We start from the raw sequence: 19502 nt of genomic DNA on the forward strand, positions 1-19502 counted from the left end.
TGGTGGGGTAGGACTAGAGGACAAAACAAGGGGGTAGTCCCGGTTTCCCAGATACTGGTGAGGCCACATGGAGGCAAAAGAAGATTCTTCCAGGCCCTTCCATGCCTGCCCCTTCACCTTCTCTAAGGCTCCTCTGCCTACCCATCCTAGCAGAGGTCCCTGCCTGGAACCCTAGTCTCTTTCCCTTTGTTGGTGTGACCAGCCTGGGAATGGGTGACAAGGATCCCAGTTCCCTGATGGCCCCTGGAAGGGGCCGGAGAGCCAGCTCTGTGTGGCCTTTGACTTCGGGGGGTGGGACCACAGAGGTGGTGATGTGGGGCAGTGTGTCTGCCATGGATGATGATAAGGGCTGTGAGCCTACCAGCATCCTGCATCAGGGCTGGGGGCGGTGTCGGAAGGTGGTCCTGATGGAGCAGGACAGCTAGGATCATCCCTGCAAGAGATGGGGGCTGGGTGGTGGGTAGTTGCTGCATCAGAGGCGGCAGCATCCCAGGAGCAGAGACAGCTCCTCACGGCCACACTGAACCCAGCGAGGCTGGCAGCCTGGAGTCCTCATGGCCTGCACAGATGACCAGGACAGGAATCCTCCTGCTGTGATTAAAGTGTCAGGGTCACAGTCCTATTACACGATGTGGCAGAACTTGGGTCGGACATTTAAAGTGAGAAAATACTACATTAATGTATAGGCTGGCTGTACAGGGTGATGTATATGGTGATGTATACGGAGGAGCTATTCTAGAAGCTGTGTGTTGTATGAACATGCTTGTACACACATACACACCCACATACACAGGGCAGAGGGGTGATATCCACACACAATTTTTGATAGGAATTTATCCCAGAGTATGTTCCTAGTCTTTGGTATATAGATGTTTGCTGCCCAACTGTTTACAATACTTTTGAAAACAGACCATTTTCACTATGGTATGTCTATGACGTGACACGTTGAGAAGTCTCTAAAACCCCATAGATTACGATTTGTCGAAAAATTAAATGCATTATTTTTGTGGAAAACAAATTACTTCTAGCAAGAAATGTCCACTTGTTTATCAGAATAGTTTCACTTTGTCCCTCCTGCCTCCCCTCTTTCTTTCTAAAAATTGGCTTGGAAAAGGCAGAGAAACACTGATTTCCTCTGTATGGGAGAGGAGGAGGTGGATGAGGGATGCAGAGAGGCAGCCTGCCGGATCTATGCTGGAGGAAGCCAAGTGGCCATGGGCAATCTCCTCAGGAAATACCCCCCGCCCCCTGTCTGTGGGGACAGTCCAACCCCAGTGCCTTCTACAGAACTGTGAAACCAGGACATTGGTGCCTGAGCTTGGGAAGTGGCTGTGTCAGGCTGGCTGGGGGGCAGGGGCTGTGTCAGGATGGCTGGCGGGGGGGGGAGTGGCTGGTGGGGGGGGGCTGTGTCAGGCTGGCGGGGGGGGGGGGGGAGGGGGAGGGGCGTGTGCTGTGTCAGGCTGGCAGGAGAGGGGGAGGGCCTGTGTCAGGCTGGCAGGTGCTCAGCCTGTGTGGTCCTCTGTCCCAGTGGGTGCATTCTGCAGGGTCTCTCCCTTCTGGTCGCTGAGACGGACCTGTCAACATCTGATGGGCTGGGAGGAGAGACACAGCCTCTCCACTGTGTGTGGTGAGTTTGTTGTTGTTTGCAGTTTCCCGTGAATCTGCCGTGACTCGCATTCTGAAAACTGCCCCTACAACAAGTTTGCATTATTGCTTAATTCTTTCAAGATGAAAAGAGGACATGAACCAAGACAGAAATCTGAGCCTGGCAGATTCCTTGTGGCTTGGGATGAGGAGGAGGTGAGCTCATATTTTCAGAGGGCTTAGCCTAGGGCTGGATATACCACATGAGTCTGGAATAAGCTTTTTGCTTTTTGCAAAAAAAATAAATAAATAAATAAATGAAAATGAAAATGTAAAATTTAAAAATGAACGTACGTTTCGTTTGTAAGGATAAACCGTGTCATTTTTGCCCAGCTCTGACTCCATTTTGGACACCCACAAATGCTAAGTGACCGCCAACAGACTCTGGAATACCTAGGAGTGGAACCATGAGTCAGGCCACAAGGCCACCGGATGACCCCGGGCTGGGCAGCTGGTGCCACCTTCTGTGTGGCTGTCTTCTGGTGTTTAGAGCCATTTGTCTCCCAGGTGGTGTCCAACGGTTGAGCACTGTGACCCTGTATCCCATGGAACCTCTTCCTCCTCCTGGGCCACAGCCCCTCCTGACTAGACAGTCCCCCCCCCCCCCCATGCTGGTTCCTCCATGCAGGCCCCTGGTGGCCAGTCCTCTCAGGCAGAGTGCTCAACGCTTGATTCTACTCCCAGAGTATCTGGCAGTAGCAACTCATCCTAAATCAGAGGGAGGCCACTGTCAGTCCTGGGTGTAAGGTCATCTGCCTTGGGTCCTGCACGAGTCTAGACTAAAGCTTTCATAGGCTTTAGGACACTCGGGGCAGAAGAGCCTGGGATCACAACTCCCAAGCCCCAAGCTACTCAGGTCACCCCAGCCAACCAACAGGGGCCCCTGATTCCCATCTGCCCCTGCTGGGCCCTCTGCCTTCTCTGCATCCCTTGTTCTGCTATCCCAGAGCCTGACTCGGGCTGGAGAGAGTGTGATTCTGTTCAGATCCTCTGTGGACAGGAGTCAGGACCCTGAAGCTAGGGGCCAAGTGGATCCTGAAACCCATCCTAAGGAGTAGGGCCCCGTGCTAAGCCCCTGAGTTGACTCCAGACCCAGGCTGGCCCTACTCTATGAAAACACCTGTTACTCTTGGTGCCTGGTGGCCTCAAAGCGAGCCCTGCTCAGTCTGGAGTGACCCAGTCACAGTATAGCTTTCCGGAGCTTGAGTGTCTCAGGGCCATGTTACATTTCTGGGAATCTGGAGCCCAGCTTTGGCGCACCTGGTAGGGATCTAGTCTCATAACACTGGGACACGCACAGGCTAGCCAGGCCAAATGAGGTCAGGGCTAGAATATAACACGGTGATCCAGCTCAGGAAGTGGAAGCAAGTCTAGCCCATGCCCTCTGATGCCTTCTTGGTCCCCACCGACCACAAGCCTAGAGCCTACCAGGCCTGAGACCCAACACTCCCACCTCAGCGTTCCAGACTGACACAGTAGCACCTCAGGCTGATGCAATACCATCTGCAGCCAGAGGGTGGCACAACAGGAGACTCCAGAGTACATCCCTGCTCCCCAGGGTCCCAGCCAAGCTGGTGTCCTTCCGAGGTAACCAGCTAACACTTGCAGCCACACAGATCCCATCCTCCCATGACAGACAGAAGCAAAATGGACTGTCTTTTCTCTCAAAGGGTTAAATAAGACAAAATTCCACTTAAAGAGAAATGTAAAGAAGCCACTTGGCAGAAATTCAAATTCCTACAGGATCAGCATTTCTTGGAATCAAAATATATGCTGAAGTTTCATTTCTGCCCAGAAACTGTGCGGCTCTGTATTAGCCAATCACCAAAGAGTGTGAGGAAAAGCGATGCCCGCCAGAGTGAGGTGCTGGGCTCTTGACTTGTCAGTATGCTTTTGGACTGTGCATTCATTCTCTTGAAGCCTAAGACTCACCATGAATCACCAGTGCGATGGGGACCCCAAACTCTCAGCCGATCGAAAGAGCAGGACCCTGTGAGTGAGAGCCTCCCATCAGGTCCTGGCCCCGTGGGTCAAAGGTTCTGAGGGACCACAACCCACAAGGCTGCTGAGGGGAGGAGTGAGTAGCAGCTGCCTAGAGCCTGGTACACAGGTATGTCTGGAATAGGTTTAGTGGGTACTGAGGGAAGCAGGTGGGCTCAGAGCTGGCACCCTCATGCACCTCTAACCCCTCAAAGCTCTCTCCTCTGCCTCTTTGACCCCCGAGAAGCCACCTCCTCCCTTCCTCACCACCAGGGGCCGGTACCATCTCTGGTTGGATAAATGCACCCATGCGCGTTTTCAGCCGCAGCGAGTAGACAAAGACGTAAGTAAATGGTTGTGTGTTGCATGAGAGCCACGTTTATTTCTTAATTGGACAGAGCCCTAAGTGCACACAAACAGTACAGGAGGCTACAGCTAACACTCAGGTGTAAACAGCAGGATACTAGTCATTACGTCAGATGGTTACGACACGGGGGCCAGGGGGTGCCCACAGCAATCACATATGTACAAGTCAGGGACACAGCCTCTGAGCTGCAGGGGAGCCCTCAGGATAGACAAACTACAGGAGGTCCGGGCTCATGGGGAGACTCAGGTCGGCCACAGCATCTGTCCATCCTGGGGGACTGCATGGCTCCAGACCCAGGGGTAAAGGAATGTGTCTTGTGAGGTCCCCATGCTGGGTGGAGCAGAGGATCAACATCTTAGCCTTGTTCACATCTGTAACATCAGTCATATTCAGTAATCCCAAGATACCCAGGGGTCTCCAGGGGCCGAAATAGATGAGGAGAGCAATTTAGTGTGTGTGTGTGTGTGTGTGTGTGTGTGTGTTGAATAATATGTTGGCATGATTGCTTGGAGCAGGACAGGAGGCCTTAGATGTGTTATCCAGGCGTTAGCAGGGTATCACAAGAACCCAGCCCTGGGTTCTCCTAGAACACAGAAGCAGCCCACCTTCTCCAGGAAAGATGATTATCTCAAACTAAATTGAGGTTACTGCCTGGGAAGCATCAAGTATCAGAACCAAACTGTCTGTGGTAGTGTTTTTCTGGACCCATCTCATTCCCTGCACTTAGCAGGAAACAGGCTTCAGCTAGGAAGACTTCTTGACGACATGAGACCACCCCCAGTCTCCAAGTCAGCCCTCTGTGTCTCAGTTGTCGGATGAATGACCTTCAGCTGACATGATAGTTTTGGGTAGGAAGGGCATGAAGAAATCAAGTTCCCTGCACTGTGGATGGAGTTCTTGCTCAATCAGTTCTGATTACGAGGCTCTGACTCAGGGTCTCCCACAAAAGCAGGAAGCCCACTTTGGTTCCCAAACAATACCAAGATAGCACTGGGCCGAAATGGAATGGCCCCTGAATGGTGTGTGTGTTGGGGGGCGGGGGTAAGAGTTCTTAACCTTTCTACAACCCGACCCAGGCACAGGTGCTCTGTAGGTTGGCTGGCCTCAGATACCCACATGCTGGGTGGAGCCGGACTCTTCCAAGGCCTCAGCTTCAGGTTGGCTGACCTGAGCGAGCATGGCAGGCCTTACTGCCTCTCTGCCTGCTGGGGGCTGGGTGGATGTGTGGCTCTCTCTTGGGAACCAAGAAATTTAAGCAACTCTTAATCCCTTCTTTGAGCAGTTCATGAGTGCCAGAGTGAGCTTGTTAAGGACCCAGATGTCCCCTCTCCACTCTGTATCTCAGCCTCCTGCCTCCAAGGTCCACATTGGACAGCACAGGTCACCTGGTTTCTGGTTATGGTTTAATTTTGGTCTGGGGTGGACATCTTGATCTGGATTCTTAGAAGTCAGTCTTATCCTACATTTCAAAGATAGGGTTTCCTGAGACCTGATGCTAAGGACTGTTACCTCGGGTCCTGGGGATGAGGTTAGGCCAAGCATGAGGGTGGCCGCTCATGTGGCACCTGACCCCAGTGATGGTGAATTCTCAGCTTCAGCAGGGCTCACACTGGCTGGCAGGTGCACACACTGCTGCCAGTAGGAACCTTGCTACCACTCTGAACTTAACGCCTGGATGAAGGACAGGGCCCTTGATAACTATGCTGAGGGACCTCGAAAACCAGAGCCTTCCCTTATGGCTCTCCAGTCAGTAGAGATGCTGTGAACGGTCTTAAGAATATCCATGTCATGTCATGTGGAGACAGCCTGGGCTGACAGGGAGCTCAGACCCAGCAGTTTATCTAGAGGGGGAGGGGCTGGTTAAGGTGTCAAGAGAGACCTGAAGTAGCTGAGTGTAACTGCCCCTGATGGGCGCTGGGGACTTGAGGTTTGGTTTCTGGTTTTCCAAATGGGCCCGTGGTATGGAAATTCCCCCAGATGCAAAAGGGGAGAGTCCCTTTGCCAAGACCACCACGAGGTCACCCTCATCTGCCTGACAAGGACACACATCACTCATTGAGTTCTCTTGCCGAGACTGACAGAGAAGCTCTACCCGCTGGGCAGAGACTGTGAGGGATCGCTGATCACAGAACCTGCCCACAGATACAGATCCACCCCTCTTCTCACCGACGACGACGCCACCCAAGGCTAAAGTCAGAGACCCCATCCCGAACACCAGCGGACTCTGCCTCCAACCCGCCCCCACAGCCCTGTGTAAACCCGACCACCTTACCCAGCAGCCTGGACACAGCCCAGCTGGAGCCAGTCTGCACTGCCTAGCAGGAGGGGCTGACCTTCTTCCGTACACTGCATCTGATCCTCCCTGGGACTCCAGGACGGAAGCCGCCTGCACTACCCCTTCGTGCACCGTCTTGGGAACTGTTCCCTCAGAAGCAACAGACAGCACCTTCTGAGTTGCCTAAGTCTCGGTCGGGACTTGCAGACCCCTCACATACATACCCTGGTGGGTGCATCTCAGACAAAACTGGCCAGGGCGGAGCATCCCTGGGCCAGCTCTTAGGAGCCGTGGCTGTTCACACTCCTCCCTCAATGCTCCTAGCAGGCTGGAGACGTACGTGGGAACCAACAGGGCCCAGGCTGGGGTGTGGGGGGAGGCAGGGTGTTGGGGAGAGCTCCACATGAACCTTACAGTCCTACCTGGAGGCATTAGAAATAAATACTTATAAACAGAACACAGTCTTATAGTTAATGTCTCAGAGGACTGTTTCAACGCCACTAACTAATGTATATTAATTATAAGTCTGTCTATGCTTAAAAAAATATTAGAACAGCGGCAATACCCTGGGTCTTGTGCCCTCTGACCTTCCTGGCATTCCGAACTTCCCACCAGAGCAATTTTGGAAGAAACAACAACACACACAGCCTCTGGGGGCACAATTCGTCATGTGGCATAGGCCTCCCGCCAGAGGTGGGGTTGCTGGGCCCAGCACAGGTGTCCCCTGGTGGGGGAAGGGCTGAGTGGCAGATGACAGGACAGATGAGAAGGACAGGGGAGTGGTCTGGGCCACTGGATGTCCGGAAGGCTTCGGCTCAGACCCGCATCTGCGCAGATCTCCTCCGGGAGAGCTTGGACCTGCAAGGGTGAGGGTAAAGAACCTGCAGTCAGAGCCAGGCGTTGACCCCCGGGGCCCTCCAGCAGCCATGGGCAGCTCAGCAGACCCCACACCACACCATAGTCACGCATCTTCTTCAGCCCCTTAGACTCGTGGAGACTTGGTATCTGATACAGCAGTGCTTTGGGAGGGCACCTCAGCCCTCCCCACGGTCCTTCATCAAGTCTGTGATATGGGAGAGGTGGGATCCCCCCCCCCCCCAGAAGGGCCTGGATCCGTCCATTAGATCCGTCCATTCAGAAAGTCTTCCAGCCGACTTTTTGCATTAGCAGTGAGGACACATGTAGGGGTGGTTGTCTGTGCTTTACCTTGAAGCACCACCCCTAGTAGGCAGCAGGTAACTGCTAGGTACCTGCCCACCCACTGGGGCATGGCCAAGGAGGATACCCCTTTAGACCTGGAATGTGTACACACTCGCTCTCTTGGCTACCTCGTGGTCTTGGATGCTGGATGCTGGTACTGCAGACCAAGGCAGAGTTCTCCAGAGAACCGCGTTGGACTATGCCCCACCCCTCCTGGATCCTGTGACCAACTCCCTTATACAGATTGTGCGTTAACCCAGAATAAGTCCTTTTGACTACCAGACAGACTCCGTGGAATTGCCACTTTAGGTACCAGCATGATCAAGATTGCCCCAGCCCCAAACACATGGAGGGTTGGACATAGGCTAGCTCTCCATGTGATGTTTCCTTTTTCTTCCATCTCTCCACCTTGCCCGTACCGGATGGTCCCAGCCAGGAGCGGGTTGAAGGCATACAGCCAATCGTGCATGTCCTTGTCACTGTTGGCCTGCAGCAGGATGCCTCGGTGCTCAGTGCACACAGCAAACGTGTTGGGTGTCTGTAAAGGGAAGCTGCCGGTGAGAAGGCTCCATGGTGACACTGTCACTCCCGTCCCACACAAAGAGCCAGTTTGGAAAGTTTTAAGAGTGGATAGGTGGGAGAGAAGGCCAGCCTTCCACAGCACAGCAGCCCCTGGGGGTGGGGGCGGCTAGTTTCTCCGTAAAACACACACTTTGTCCTGATCACACAGGCATGCAGCTCCATTCTGGAAGCTTCTGAGGTCTGGAAACTTGTTCCAGTTCTATGTTCATGCTGCTCTGTATCCCCCAGGGCATGACTCCAACCTTCATGAGCCCGGGACCCTGGCTGAAGTGCCCCATTCATCTGCACCCTCTGGGCTGGTTGTGTGGAGTAATTAGGTTCACATAATTCTCACCACAGGGAATAAAATATCCAGTGGCCCTGGAGCCTCCTTCCACAGTCTTGGAGCGCCTTCCCTCTAACCAGAGGCAAGGAGCTGGCTCCCACTCTTCTAGGCCACTATTGAGGGCCTTGGGTCAATGCCTCGGGCAAGAGAGCTTGTTGGGGCTGTGAGGTTCTGCCTCACCTGCCAGGGTTCTCGGGGACCCCCGGACAGGACCTAGCTGTTGACCATTGCGTGGGTGAATGGCCATACTTGCTATCAATCACCAAGAGCGGTTACCAGGAGCCTTGCTGAGGCTCAGACAGGACAGGTCAGGGACTTTAACAGCCTAAGAGGGAACAGTGGGCCCCTCCCCCGGCGGACCCAGTACACGTGAGCTGGGCCCTGGCCGCACCTTGAGCATGGCCTGCTGGTCCTCGCTGTACTCCACCTGAGCAGTGGAGAGGTTGAGCACAAATCTCTCTACGGTGTCCTTGTCGCTGTTGTACATGTAGGCGTAGGGGCGCCGCACCACCACGAAGCGCTTGGCCCAGCCAGCCGTGTGCGGTTCCAGGAAGTGCAAGTACCCCTTCTTGGAGACGATTGGGCTACGAGGTAGAGACACATCTGTTGGCTCAGGAACCTTGGGCAGTCGGGATAGGGGAGCCCACAAGGGGGCTCGCACTCTATTACCCTGCACTAGGTCCTCGGGAAGGAAGGAGACAAGGTATGAAAGGGTAGCTGACAGATTGCCTTGGGATATCCAAGAACGGAACCACCAACTCATATCTGGGATAGTTCCCCAATTTTCAGTGGGGAGATTTGGGAGAAAAAAAAGCTAAAGTCCCAGAGCAGTTGCCCAGTGCCCAGTGTCTACTAGGTCCCCATCTCTGCCCCATTCACCTGACTTCTACTCTGATGGTTACCTGCTCTGTTCCCAAGGGCCAGAGGGGCCTGTCTGCCTTGTACATAGGTGAGAGGTCCCCAACACCAAGCTCTGCCCTGCACACACGTCAGGGCTGGGTGCCTGTTGCTAGAAAGCTTCTGATCGAGGCAAAGACCTTGCATACCTGACTCGGATCTCTTGGATGTCGGGGACCAGCAGACGCTGGGGCTCCTTGTCTGCCTCTGTTGCTCCAGTAGGGGAGGGAGTCTTCTTGGAGTCAAGTTCTGGCAGGAGCTCGGGCTCTGGGCTGGCGGGCCGGGAGCAGGGCTGGGGGGTCCTAGAAATGGAAGGTAACATTGCCTTCTGCCAGGGTCCTTCAAGGGCCTGGTGTTCCCTGGGAATGTCCTCCTCAGAGCTGCTAGGGAAAAGTTCAGGGACTGTCTGGCCGAGTCCTCAAGAGGAGTTCCTGGGTTTCAGAGTCCATCTGGCTCCAGGGCTGCTGGACTGGGTGAGAAGGCTCCACAGCCGCTCAGCCAGGGTAGGCTCTGTGATGCTGGGGAGGCACTACCCCTCCTTCAGGACATTCTCCAGCCTCTGCCCTGTTTAAAGCCCATACAGCTTCCCCTTCCTGTCTAAAATGGCCACTGTTGCTCAATGGTGGCTCTGCATTCTTGGTACATAGCAGGAGACGACCGAGACGGGGCAAGGTGGCTGAGGACAAATGAAGGCCCCATCCCTCCTGGTTTTGTTTTTTAATCGGAAAGCCCAAAACACTCTTTAAAGAAAAGAACGAAAACAGCCAGAAATCTTCGCAGCCAGATAGTGATGTTACAACATCATGGGAGGCGGTGTTTCCTTCCCGCCCTGCCCTGTAGCCTCAGCCCTTACCCACTAGTACAGAGCTCACTCACCTCACGTCGGTGGCACCATAGCGTCCTTCAATCAGAGAGGGGCAAGTGGAGGAGGGGGTGAGCGTAGCTGCACCCAGAGGGGACATGGATGGGTCCCGCATCAGGGTGACAGACATCTCAGAGAGCTGCAGGAGACAGAAAAATCTTTCTCAGGTGGACCTCTGGGCCTCAAGGAGGATGGGGCTGGCCTGTGTTTTATTTTCTGTTTAGTGTGCCCTCACTCCCGCTTTTTCCAGCTCAAGGTGCTCCTTATCTTTGTACCCCTGGTCTTCTTCTAACTCCTACACAGTCCCAACTATTTCTCCCAGGGCTTCAGACTGCCCTGACCCAGGTGGGTTCCCCCTTCAGAGGCTATGAGGGGTGGGGTGGGGCATGAGCTTCTGGAGTTGGTAGGAGCCTGCAGGATGAGGGTCCCATGGGGGTAAAAATGTCAAGGGGTTAGGAAGAGAGCAGAAGACAGGGCCTGGGTAGACACCACGTGCTCTGGGCCGGGCCGGGTCAGGTCCTCCCTCACACGCCAGCCTGCTCAGATCTCAGGCCCAGGAAATCAGCTATTCAGCTGTGAGGCGTCTCACTGGGCCCTGAGAGTTAAGTTCCCAAGAAGACCTTCCTGGCTTTTGCCTGGCAAGACCAGGACCGCCCCTGATGATAGGCACCTGGGGCCTGTACCCACCTTGCTCTCGCTGGCACTGACACAGACGTGGCTGTGGGTGTACTCTCTGTTGAATGTGTGCATGAGGAGTCGTAAGCACTGTAGACAGAGAGCACACGGTTAGACCCGCACCCGGGGCAGCGTGGGGCCTCCATCCGCCCTGTCCCAGACATTGTCAGACGGGGGTTGTTGAAGAATAACGGGCGGAGGGGGCAGCACTCCCACACTCTGCTTCCAGGAAGGCTATGACTGAGCATCACCTAAAGACACACGGCCTCCCTAGCGGCCTGGCTCTGCATGGAGGCAGGGAGTTAGCTCCCCAGCAGTTCAAGGATTCAAGAGATGGCAAGTCACTACCGGGGAGGAACCTATAAAAGGCCTCCAGCTGAGGGTTCTGAAGGACAGTAAAGTGAGGCGAGGTAGCAGGCAAGGGACTAGCTGGCCCCTACCCCCCACCCCCTGGCTCCTGGCAACTCAGACTGGAGCTGGCCACAAACCAGGCTGGGCCACGGCCATGGCCACAACACCCAACCAGCCCAACCTACCTTGACGGCCAGCTCCCTCTGCCTCTCATTGGGGGCCTCCAGAGGCGATGGCTGACCCTCAGCGGACAGTGGGGAAGAGGCACCCGAGGAGCTGCGGGACTCAGAGTCCTCGCTGGAGGCTGGGGACAGCGCCTCAGGGCCAGGCCGCTGGGTGGTCTCCAGCTTCTCCCGTAGGAGCAGGTAGTGCCGTGTCTTCTCCACCTGTAAGGCGAACCACGGTGAGAGATGGCACCAGCCAGAGTAGGTGGCCAGCCACCCCGCACAGCAGCAAGGTCCTCTGGTAAAGCGTGGGGAAGTTTTCCCTGCCTGGGTTATGGCTGGTAACCTGAGGGGCACACTGCTGGCAGGATTCAGAAGTTCCAGACAAACCTGGTGGTCTCCTTCATAGCTAGCCATCCCCACGATGCTCACGGGCCCTGCCGTGAGCAGGAGGGGACTATGCCTCCTCTGTATCCCGCTTCCCATGTGCACCCTGTGGATAGACTAACAGTGCCAACTCCCGAGGGCGGGTTCCCTGGCTTCACTTGGGCTTCATTCTGGGTCACAGCTGGCTAGCTGCACTCGCTTTTCAGTCCCCAGTGGCTCCCACACTCACCTCCTGTAGGAGGCTCAGTTTCTCCAGCTCCCACTGATGGTCCAGGATCAGGCTGTCACTCCGAGGCCTCCAGCCAGCCAGGTTCTCCTCACCCCGGACATAGGCCACTGATGTGTCCAGCACCCGCCGGCGCCGGCGCTGCATCCCTGCACGGGGATCGACACTCTAGCATTCTGACAGATGTCAGGCTTCTCCCATGCTGGCGGCAAAGTTCTTTCCTTTCTGGGTTCAAGACTGGCTCCCCTGGGCCTCACCCACAAGAGGCTGTCTAACAGTCCCTCTCCCAGGTGACTATGCCGTAGGTGGCCACAGCAGCTAGCAAACTTGACTCCTCCTCTCTGCCCTCCCATCGGAGAACATTCTGGAGGCTGGAGAGAAAACACTTGTACTTTGCAGGTGAGGCTCCCAACTTAGCAGAGGTCAAGCCAAGGAGAGTGGCGGAGGCTAAGCAAGCCAGGCATCCCGGGACCCTGACCCTTGCCCCAGCAGAGAGTAGTCAAGACAGTCTCCTACCTGGGCTACCTGCGTCGGCCACATGGCAAAGGCTGAGCTCATACACACCCGTCACACGGTTGCTGAGGGAGCAGAGGGAGAGGCCACATCATTAGTAAGCACATGGGGACAGATCACCACCACTGAGGCATTTTGGGCACAGATCTCATCACAAGCCTAAGGCAGGTAGCCTGTCTCAGGTTGTGGTATGTCACATCCTGAGCTGCAGTCCCCATGCTGGTCTTCAGCTCTAGATCGAGACCCCATGGGACCTCAGCTTTGTGAACTAAATGGCCCTTCTGGAAGCTGGAGCCGATTGGGGAGTTGAGGTACACAGAGACATGAACACATTTGCACCCTCACCCCAGATCCTCAGGTATTGTGGACTATTCCTTTACACTATGTGAAGATCTGTGATTACACTGTGATTGGTTTAATAAGAAGCTAAATGGCCAATAGCTAGGCAGGGTTTTCCAGGCAGAGAGAATGCTGGGAAGAAGGAGTCGTGGGGAAACATGGAGGAAGCATGACAGGTAAGAGATGAGGTAACAAGTGATGAGCCACGTGGCAGCATGGAAGTGAATAGAAATGGGTTAATTTAAGTTATAGGAGCTAGTTAGAAACAAGCCCAAGCTATCCAGCCGAGCTTTCATAATTAATGATGTCTCCATGTGGTTATTTGGGAGCTGGCTGGTGGGACAGAGAAAGACTTGCTATACTCAGCACCAGGCATCGTTAGTTCCCTGAAGTCCTCACACCCCACAGAGAAGCCCTCCTGTTCTTATAATGCCAAGGTCACCAACACAGCTCTTTTATGGAGATGGGCTTTGATAGCCACTGAGTCCTGATCCCAAAGCACCTTCCTTTTGTCTGTGTCCAGAGTTGGGCCATGTGGTAGATTAGTGGCCTGCACTGAGCCGTAGAGGCCTCTCTTCCCCCATGGTTCTAGTTCAGGCCCTCCCACTGAAGCTATAGTAAGCGGCAAGAATGGGGGAGATGGTCCAGTGTCTGAGACCCAACTTCCTTGGGCCTTTCAGTGTCCAGCAAAGCCACTTAACTCACCCCCACATGCACACACTCATTCAGCTTCTCCTGGGAGCTGCAAGCAGACATAATTGCAGAAATTCCTGGGGTAGAGTTGCAGGGTGCCCGTGGGGAGGCTGGCGTCTGTCTCTACTTCCCATGGAGAATAGAGGGCTCACGCCCTCATGCCTGCTTGACATGATACATGTTTCCTACATGTGCTTTCACTGATGGGCAGGAGCAACTGAAGGCAGGGAGCTGGAGGGTGGGCGGTTGGTCCTCACTCCAGCAGCCTATGCTGGGGAGCTCAGGGGCTTCTTGACACAGGAGTGTCAGTCTGCTGGGGTGAGGCTGTTTTTGAGTCCAACATAGTTTTTGCTATGCCCAGGGTGGGAAGAGGCAGTCCTCTCCCATCCCGCTGGTGGGTTCTCGTCTTTAAAGCGTAAGCTCCCCCCTCTGCCCACCCTAGTGAGCTCACCCTTCTGTGGCCCTCAGGCTCCCACTGCCGAACAGGTTGCGAATGGAGCGTGAGGCGGGTAGCTTGGCGTCACGAGAGTAGAAAACCATGCAGAAGTCCTTGGTGATGACAGCCGGCTGGGTGCAGTTCTCCATCTGTGACAGATGACAGAGGTCACGGGCATAGAGATGGTCCAGAGTGCCCGGGCCCAGCTCAACTAGGTACAATGTCCCTCCCTCCCTCCCTTCCTTTAGGACATAAGAGCTACTCACTGAAGGCTGCTAATGCCTGCTCCTGACCCTTGGTAGAGTCCTAAGGGAGGGAAACAGGGCTCTGCGTGCCCCCCGCCCCCATTGCTGAAGACAGAGGCTACCAAGGATCTCCAGGGCACTAGCTCTACCTGCTCCCTGGCTGGGTAACCATAAACCAGGGGCATAGCCTGAAATCTTCTTGCAGATCAAGGCTGAACTTGGCCACTCTCACTCTTGATTCTAACAGGCCATAGCAAGTTCCCTTCTGCTGATGCTTGCCCCTCCAGCTGTGCATGATGGGCATATCACAGCAAATGTGCCCTGAGTATGGGCCTGGCTGGTGTTTCCCAGGCTCACTGCGTCACTGCCCCTGAGGCAGCTCACACCTGATATCCGGTGTGATTTGTCTCCATGGAGAAGTGTTGGCCTTTAGGAGGCCTGGCTCCCACTGTCTCCAAACTTCTCCTTTGATGCTGTGCCCAAGCGGAAGCACTCACATTCTGGTCTCTACCTGTGCCTCAGAAAGGGCCACAGCACACATCTGGCCATAGCCTGGTGGCTGCAGGCCTGGGGCTAGGAGTGGCAGCGAAGGGCTTCTATTTTTGTACTTTCTGGAATGTTGATGTAATGTCTGGTGATGATGCAGCCATTTTGGAGTCTCAAAGCTGAAACCCACACACTAAAGACATAGGTGTGCACTACTTTTGAGCATTGCCAAAGGCATGTGGGTTTACTCAAGGACTTGAGGCGTTCTGAGAAGAGAGTGGGGGTCACCGGACCTCAATGTCACTTTGCAAGTCCCTCAAGCTATAGGGGGTACTGTGGATGTGGGTGTCTTGCCTCAATGTAGGCAGAGAGGGTCATGTAGATTTTCTCCCGGTAAGGGGTGACACGATTCAGCAGGAGAGAGTTATGCATGGAGCTGTCCCAGGCTGCTTCAAACTGGTAGAAGGTCCTAGAAGAAAGCAGAGGATTTAAAAGAGGACGTGTGGGGTTGCTCTCAGCAGGAATGGGAACATGCAGACAGACAGACAGAGGGGAACTGCAGGGAGATCACTAGAGTCACAGGTTGGGAAGCTTGGGTGGCACCGAGAAGGGCTGACCCCTCCTCACTCAGACCTAGGACCAAGCAGGGGCCTCCTTGGGGCCATTTCCTGCCAGCCCCAGCTTCCTCAGCTCCACAGTGTGGACTGGGAGGAAGGGACGACCCCTCAGAGGACACACCACGGGTAAGGAAGAGGGTCGAGGAAGGGGCGGGAGCTGGCCCTGGCCTCAGTCTGAGCAAGGAGACATCACCAGGGATCTCCCCAAATGAGCCCAACCCTCCTCAGCCCACCCTTCCATGGAGACTCCCGCTGCCGAGGGAAGGCCCTGGAGGAGGATGCTTGGAGTGCAAACAGTGGCCCCTAAGCAGCTTCCCATGGGCTCCTGAGAGCAATTCCATGAGAATAGCCACCTTGGGCTCTTTCCTCTGTCCCTGTATCCAGCTGGGGTGTCAGTAGGACTCAGATTTTTCCCAGGATAATGGCTCAGGGTGGCTATCAGGAGCCCAGGACTTTACATCTATCCCAGGGACCCCTGCTCTGGACGATGACGGTTGTGTGACAGGATCTGTTTCATTTATCCTACCAGAAACCTCCAGGGTTCCCCGGGGGCGGGGGGAATTTGCCTCAGCTCACAGCATGGCCACCCCACAGCCCCACTCCCTCCAAGCATCCTCACTGACACACAGTTCACAGGCCAGGTAGCAGCACACTCTCCCACCACCTCATGGCCAGGCCGTTCAAGGACGCCAGCAGGCTCCCTGAGGTGCCTGGCCATGTGAGAGCCTGGCTGGGTGCTGCCTTTCTTCCTGTAGGACACTGTCCAGGGAATAGGATATGGGGGTCAACGGGTCAGGGACATGGAACAAAGCAGGCTGGACAGGACCACCGTCAGACACATGTCACTAAGGAGAGGTCTAAGGCAGGTGGAGACAGCAGGGCAACCAGACCAGGGCGAAGAGCAGGCAGCACTGGAGGAGGAGGGGGGGTGGGGCAGAGTAGAGGGGACGGAGCAAGCGGGGCAGGGGAGAATGGTGCCTGTACCTAGTGTCATTTCCGAAGGAAACGCTAAGGGCGCAGCCAGGACACACGCACACACACAGAAGAGAGCGAGACGTCAGAAAAGGCCTTCCATGGCCGGCACAGCTGCTGAGGGGTCCCCTGGAGCCCCAGCCCAGCCCCACAGATGCCCCATATCCTCACAAAACTGCCTCCAGCTATGACCACAGGGGTCAGCTGCATCTTGGCTCTGTTTCCTGGCGGTACGTAGGGCAGTAACTGTCCCCCACCTTATCCTTCAGAACCAAGGAGCTAACGTGTGAGTGAGGAGAGCGTAGGGTGGGCGTGGGCCGTCTCGAACCAGCGTCACCGTTACAAGGATGCCAGGGCAGGACCATCACTGTCACATCTTACTTGGACCTTGCACCTGTATCTACTATCCTTTGCCTTCCAAGTCTCTGAAGTGGCCTGCAGTTTCCAAATGTAGGGTGTGTGTGTGTGTGTGTGTGTGTGTGTGTGTGTGTGTGTGTGTGTGTATGTGTGTGTAGTCAGAGTCCCTCTACGCCCTTGGAAAGAGTATGGCTTCTCCAGCTTGGGGTCTCCCTCAGGGACTGAGCCCCAGGCCTGTCCTTGCCTCTTGGCCCTGAGTAAAACACCCAAAGGGACGGGTCTGGCCAGGCTAGTGTGGTCTCGGAGTTATCTAGGGTGCTCCTGGAAATAAGAGTGGGCTCTTCCAGCTGGTCTAAAGTGGCCTTAGCCTGGGCCCAGGTGAGAGAAAACAAAACTACTGCCCTTGAGTGTATTGGTGGAGGACATTGCAAACCCCAGCAACCTGGAATATCTCTGACGGCCTGACCAGGGGATGCCAATTTGAGGCAGGTATGACTCCATTTGGACCATTTCCGGTAGCAGGACTGGCCTTTTCAAACACTGTCCCAGTAGCCAGGTAGCCAACCAGAACAGGCTCCCACAACAACACAGCCATGAATCTTCACACAAGTCACTTCCATAGGGTGGTCGGTCCCTCGCCTTGGAGGTCATCTGCTGTCCCCTGGGGGCTGTACACATGGGGCCTTGTGACCAGACTTTATCCTCTACCAGCCATGGCTTAGATCATGGGACACAGACTGTGGTGGCCCAAGGATTGGAGGATCTGGAGCTTCTCAGTGTTCCTGAAGCCTCTGCTGAGGGAAATCACCTTGCTCAAGAATGGGCAAGCTGGGGGTGGTGCAGGGGAAGCAGAGAGACTGTCACCTTTGTGGGACCCACCAAATACTCAGGCCATTAGGTGAGACCCACGATCTATTACCATCCATAATAAGGCAGAAAAATAGAATTCAGAGACGCTGAGGTGGCCTACATAGGAAAGCCCAGGACAAAGACAATGGGGAAGCCCTTGGAGGTGCAGTGGACCCCCACTCTACATGGAGTTCAGGATCCCCTTGGATTACTGGGCATCAGGTACCTCAGGGGAAGCCGGGACCCCCTCCACACACCCTCTCACTCCTTATGGGCTGACATTTAGCCAATGGCTCGGAGATGGGCACCCCAGCATTTTTGGGCCAAAATGTACTCCCTATTGGGAGGCATCCACAGGGTGGAAGACAGTGTCTAGAGATGCGGCCTCCAGGAGCGAGTGGAACTACATAGGCTGCCAGGGGTTCTCCATGACAGAACTCTGATGGCTAAGAGGAGACAGAGCATGCACGTGCGTCTCCTGCCTTTTGTCACATGATGCCTTTATGTCACTTTATAACTGCAGCAAGAAGCCTTCTCCAGATGCCAGTCTCCCCTGATCCCAACCCGTAATGGACCAGAACTCCGAGCCCAAACACTCTTCTCCAAGTCACCCAACCTCAGATAGTTTCCTAGAGTGTCGGGAAATGGACCAGTAGCTCTCAGATACACTACGAGAGCAGTCCAAACAGCCAAGACCCTATACCAGAACCACTCAGGAACTTGCTAGGGTGTGCATTCTTGAGCCTCACCCCAGACCACTGAGTCAGAAACTGAGCAGAGTACCTCAGCTGACCCCAAACGGCCTCTGTTATCTGCTCTGCCCTCCATCATCTTGCAGACCCTCCAAGGACAGCTGAAGAAACAGGTCTAGGGCAGGCCAAGTCCCTCCAAGCCCCATCACCAACTGCTTTGGCTGCGACCCTTCTGGTGCCTCCTGAGCCCATGTCTACTGTGCATACTCCCTTGGCCTCCCTGTAGACATGGCATTCCTGGGACCCCATTCCAATGGACGGGACGTGAAATGGCTAATCTGCACCATGCAGCGTGTGGGGCCGGTAACATAGGGTCTTCAAAATGAGAGGTTGGCCAGCAAGGCTCCTTCTAAAGCCAGAGCCTAAGGATGTAGGTAGCTTGGGCTTCTGGGCAGTGTCCTGCCTCCAACTGGCTTATTTGACCCAGAGGGACACCAGGAGGCCTACTGCATGGTTCTCTTCTCTCCTAAGGGGACACAGCTGCCCTTGCAAGCCTACAAACAGGACAGACAAATTCAGACCTGTAATACGGCAGGCGTAGTGTTCAAGCAGGGAATGAGCCATGTGAGAGTACTGCAGATTTCACTATACAAGGATTGGTCACAAAGAGGACAGTGGGTACGGTGGAACAACCACTCTGTCTACCTCCATTATCATCACAGACAGGCTGCAGGGACCTGGGCAAGTGACTCCACACCACTGCGTGTTTGTAAATTAGGAGCATGTGTTTTCCCAGTCTGACCAGATGATGCTTGTAAATATCCTTGTGAAGGTAGCTGCACTTCCTTGCCTGGCCTCCAGAGGGCAGGCATGAGCACATAGGTGCTGGAGAGCAGCAGATCCTACAGTCTGCGATACTGTGAACGGAAAGAGGACATCGACGGATTGAAATGGATTCCCTGTGTCAACTATGACACGTAAAAGATAAACCCAGGAGGCGGTGGAGGGAGACTTCTCATCACAACTGCCTGCAAGTGACTGTCACAATATGGTCACAACCAGGAGCTTGCATGGGTGCTGCTGCAAGCATGTCTCGTCAACCTGCTGCTGACGTCTCTTGGTATTGATCACTGTGACTAAAGATCACTGTTTCAAAATAACTGATGCAATCCAAAAAATGAAAACCCTTAAAAAAAAAAAAAGCTTCCTCTTGCTCATGCTCTCTGAATAAGCTTGTGGGTTACGATGACACGTTTGTAAATAAATGTTGTCACTTTTTGGCGACGCGCTCTTCCTGCTGCTGCTGCCAGCTATGGAAGTGTATTTAAACTGCACCATGACTCTGACTCCTCTTAGATCTTGACGGTA

General features: G+C 54.7%; 1 protein-coding gene across 1 annotated transcript in view; it reads right to left on the reverse strand.

The window, feature by feature from the left end:
• Positions 1 to 6917: 6917 nt before the first annotated feature.
• Positions 6918 to 19502, reverse strand: part of Kif1a (kinesin family member 1A) — an 85932-nt gene continuing 73347 nt past the window's right edge. Inside the window, exons 39-49 of the mRNA XM_059278653.1 lie at positions 15002 to 15116; positions 13932 to 14065; positions 12452 to 12513; positions 11939 to 12084; positions 11344 to 11544; positions 10820 to 10897; positions 10147 to 10271; positions 9420 to 9572; positions 8765 to 8957; positions 7886 to 8004; positions 6918 to 7124 (exon numbers count right to left, since the gene is read on the reverse strand). Of these exons, the coding sequence (XP_059134636.1) occupies positions 7082 to 7124; positions 7886 to 8004; positions 8765 to 8957; positions 9420 to 9572; positions 10147 to 10271; positions 10820 to 10897; positions 11344 to 11544; positions 11939 to 12084; positions 12452 to 12513; positions 13932 to 14065; positions 15002 to 15116 (1369 nt within the window). The 3' untranslated portion in view covers positions 6918 to 7081. The remainder of the gene's footprint in view (positions 7125 to 7885; positions 8005 to 8764; positions 8958 to 9419; positions 9573 to 10146; positions 10272 to 10819; positions 10898 to 11343; positions 11545 to 11938; positions 12085 to 12451; positions 12514 to 13931; positions 14066 to 15001; positions 15117 to 19502) is intronic.

The sequence above is a fragment of the Peromyscus eremicus genome, chromosome 13, assembly GCF_949786415.1.
Source record: "Peromyscus eremicus chromosome 13, PerEre_H2_v1, whole genome shotgun sequence".
Lineage (NCBI taxonomy): Eukaryota > Metazoa > Chordata > Mammalia > Rodentia > Cricetidae > Peromyscus > Peromyscus eremicus.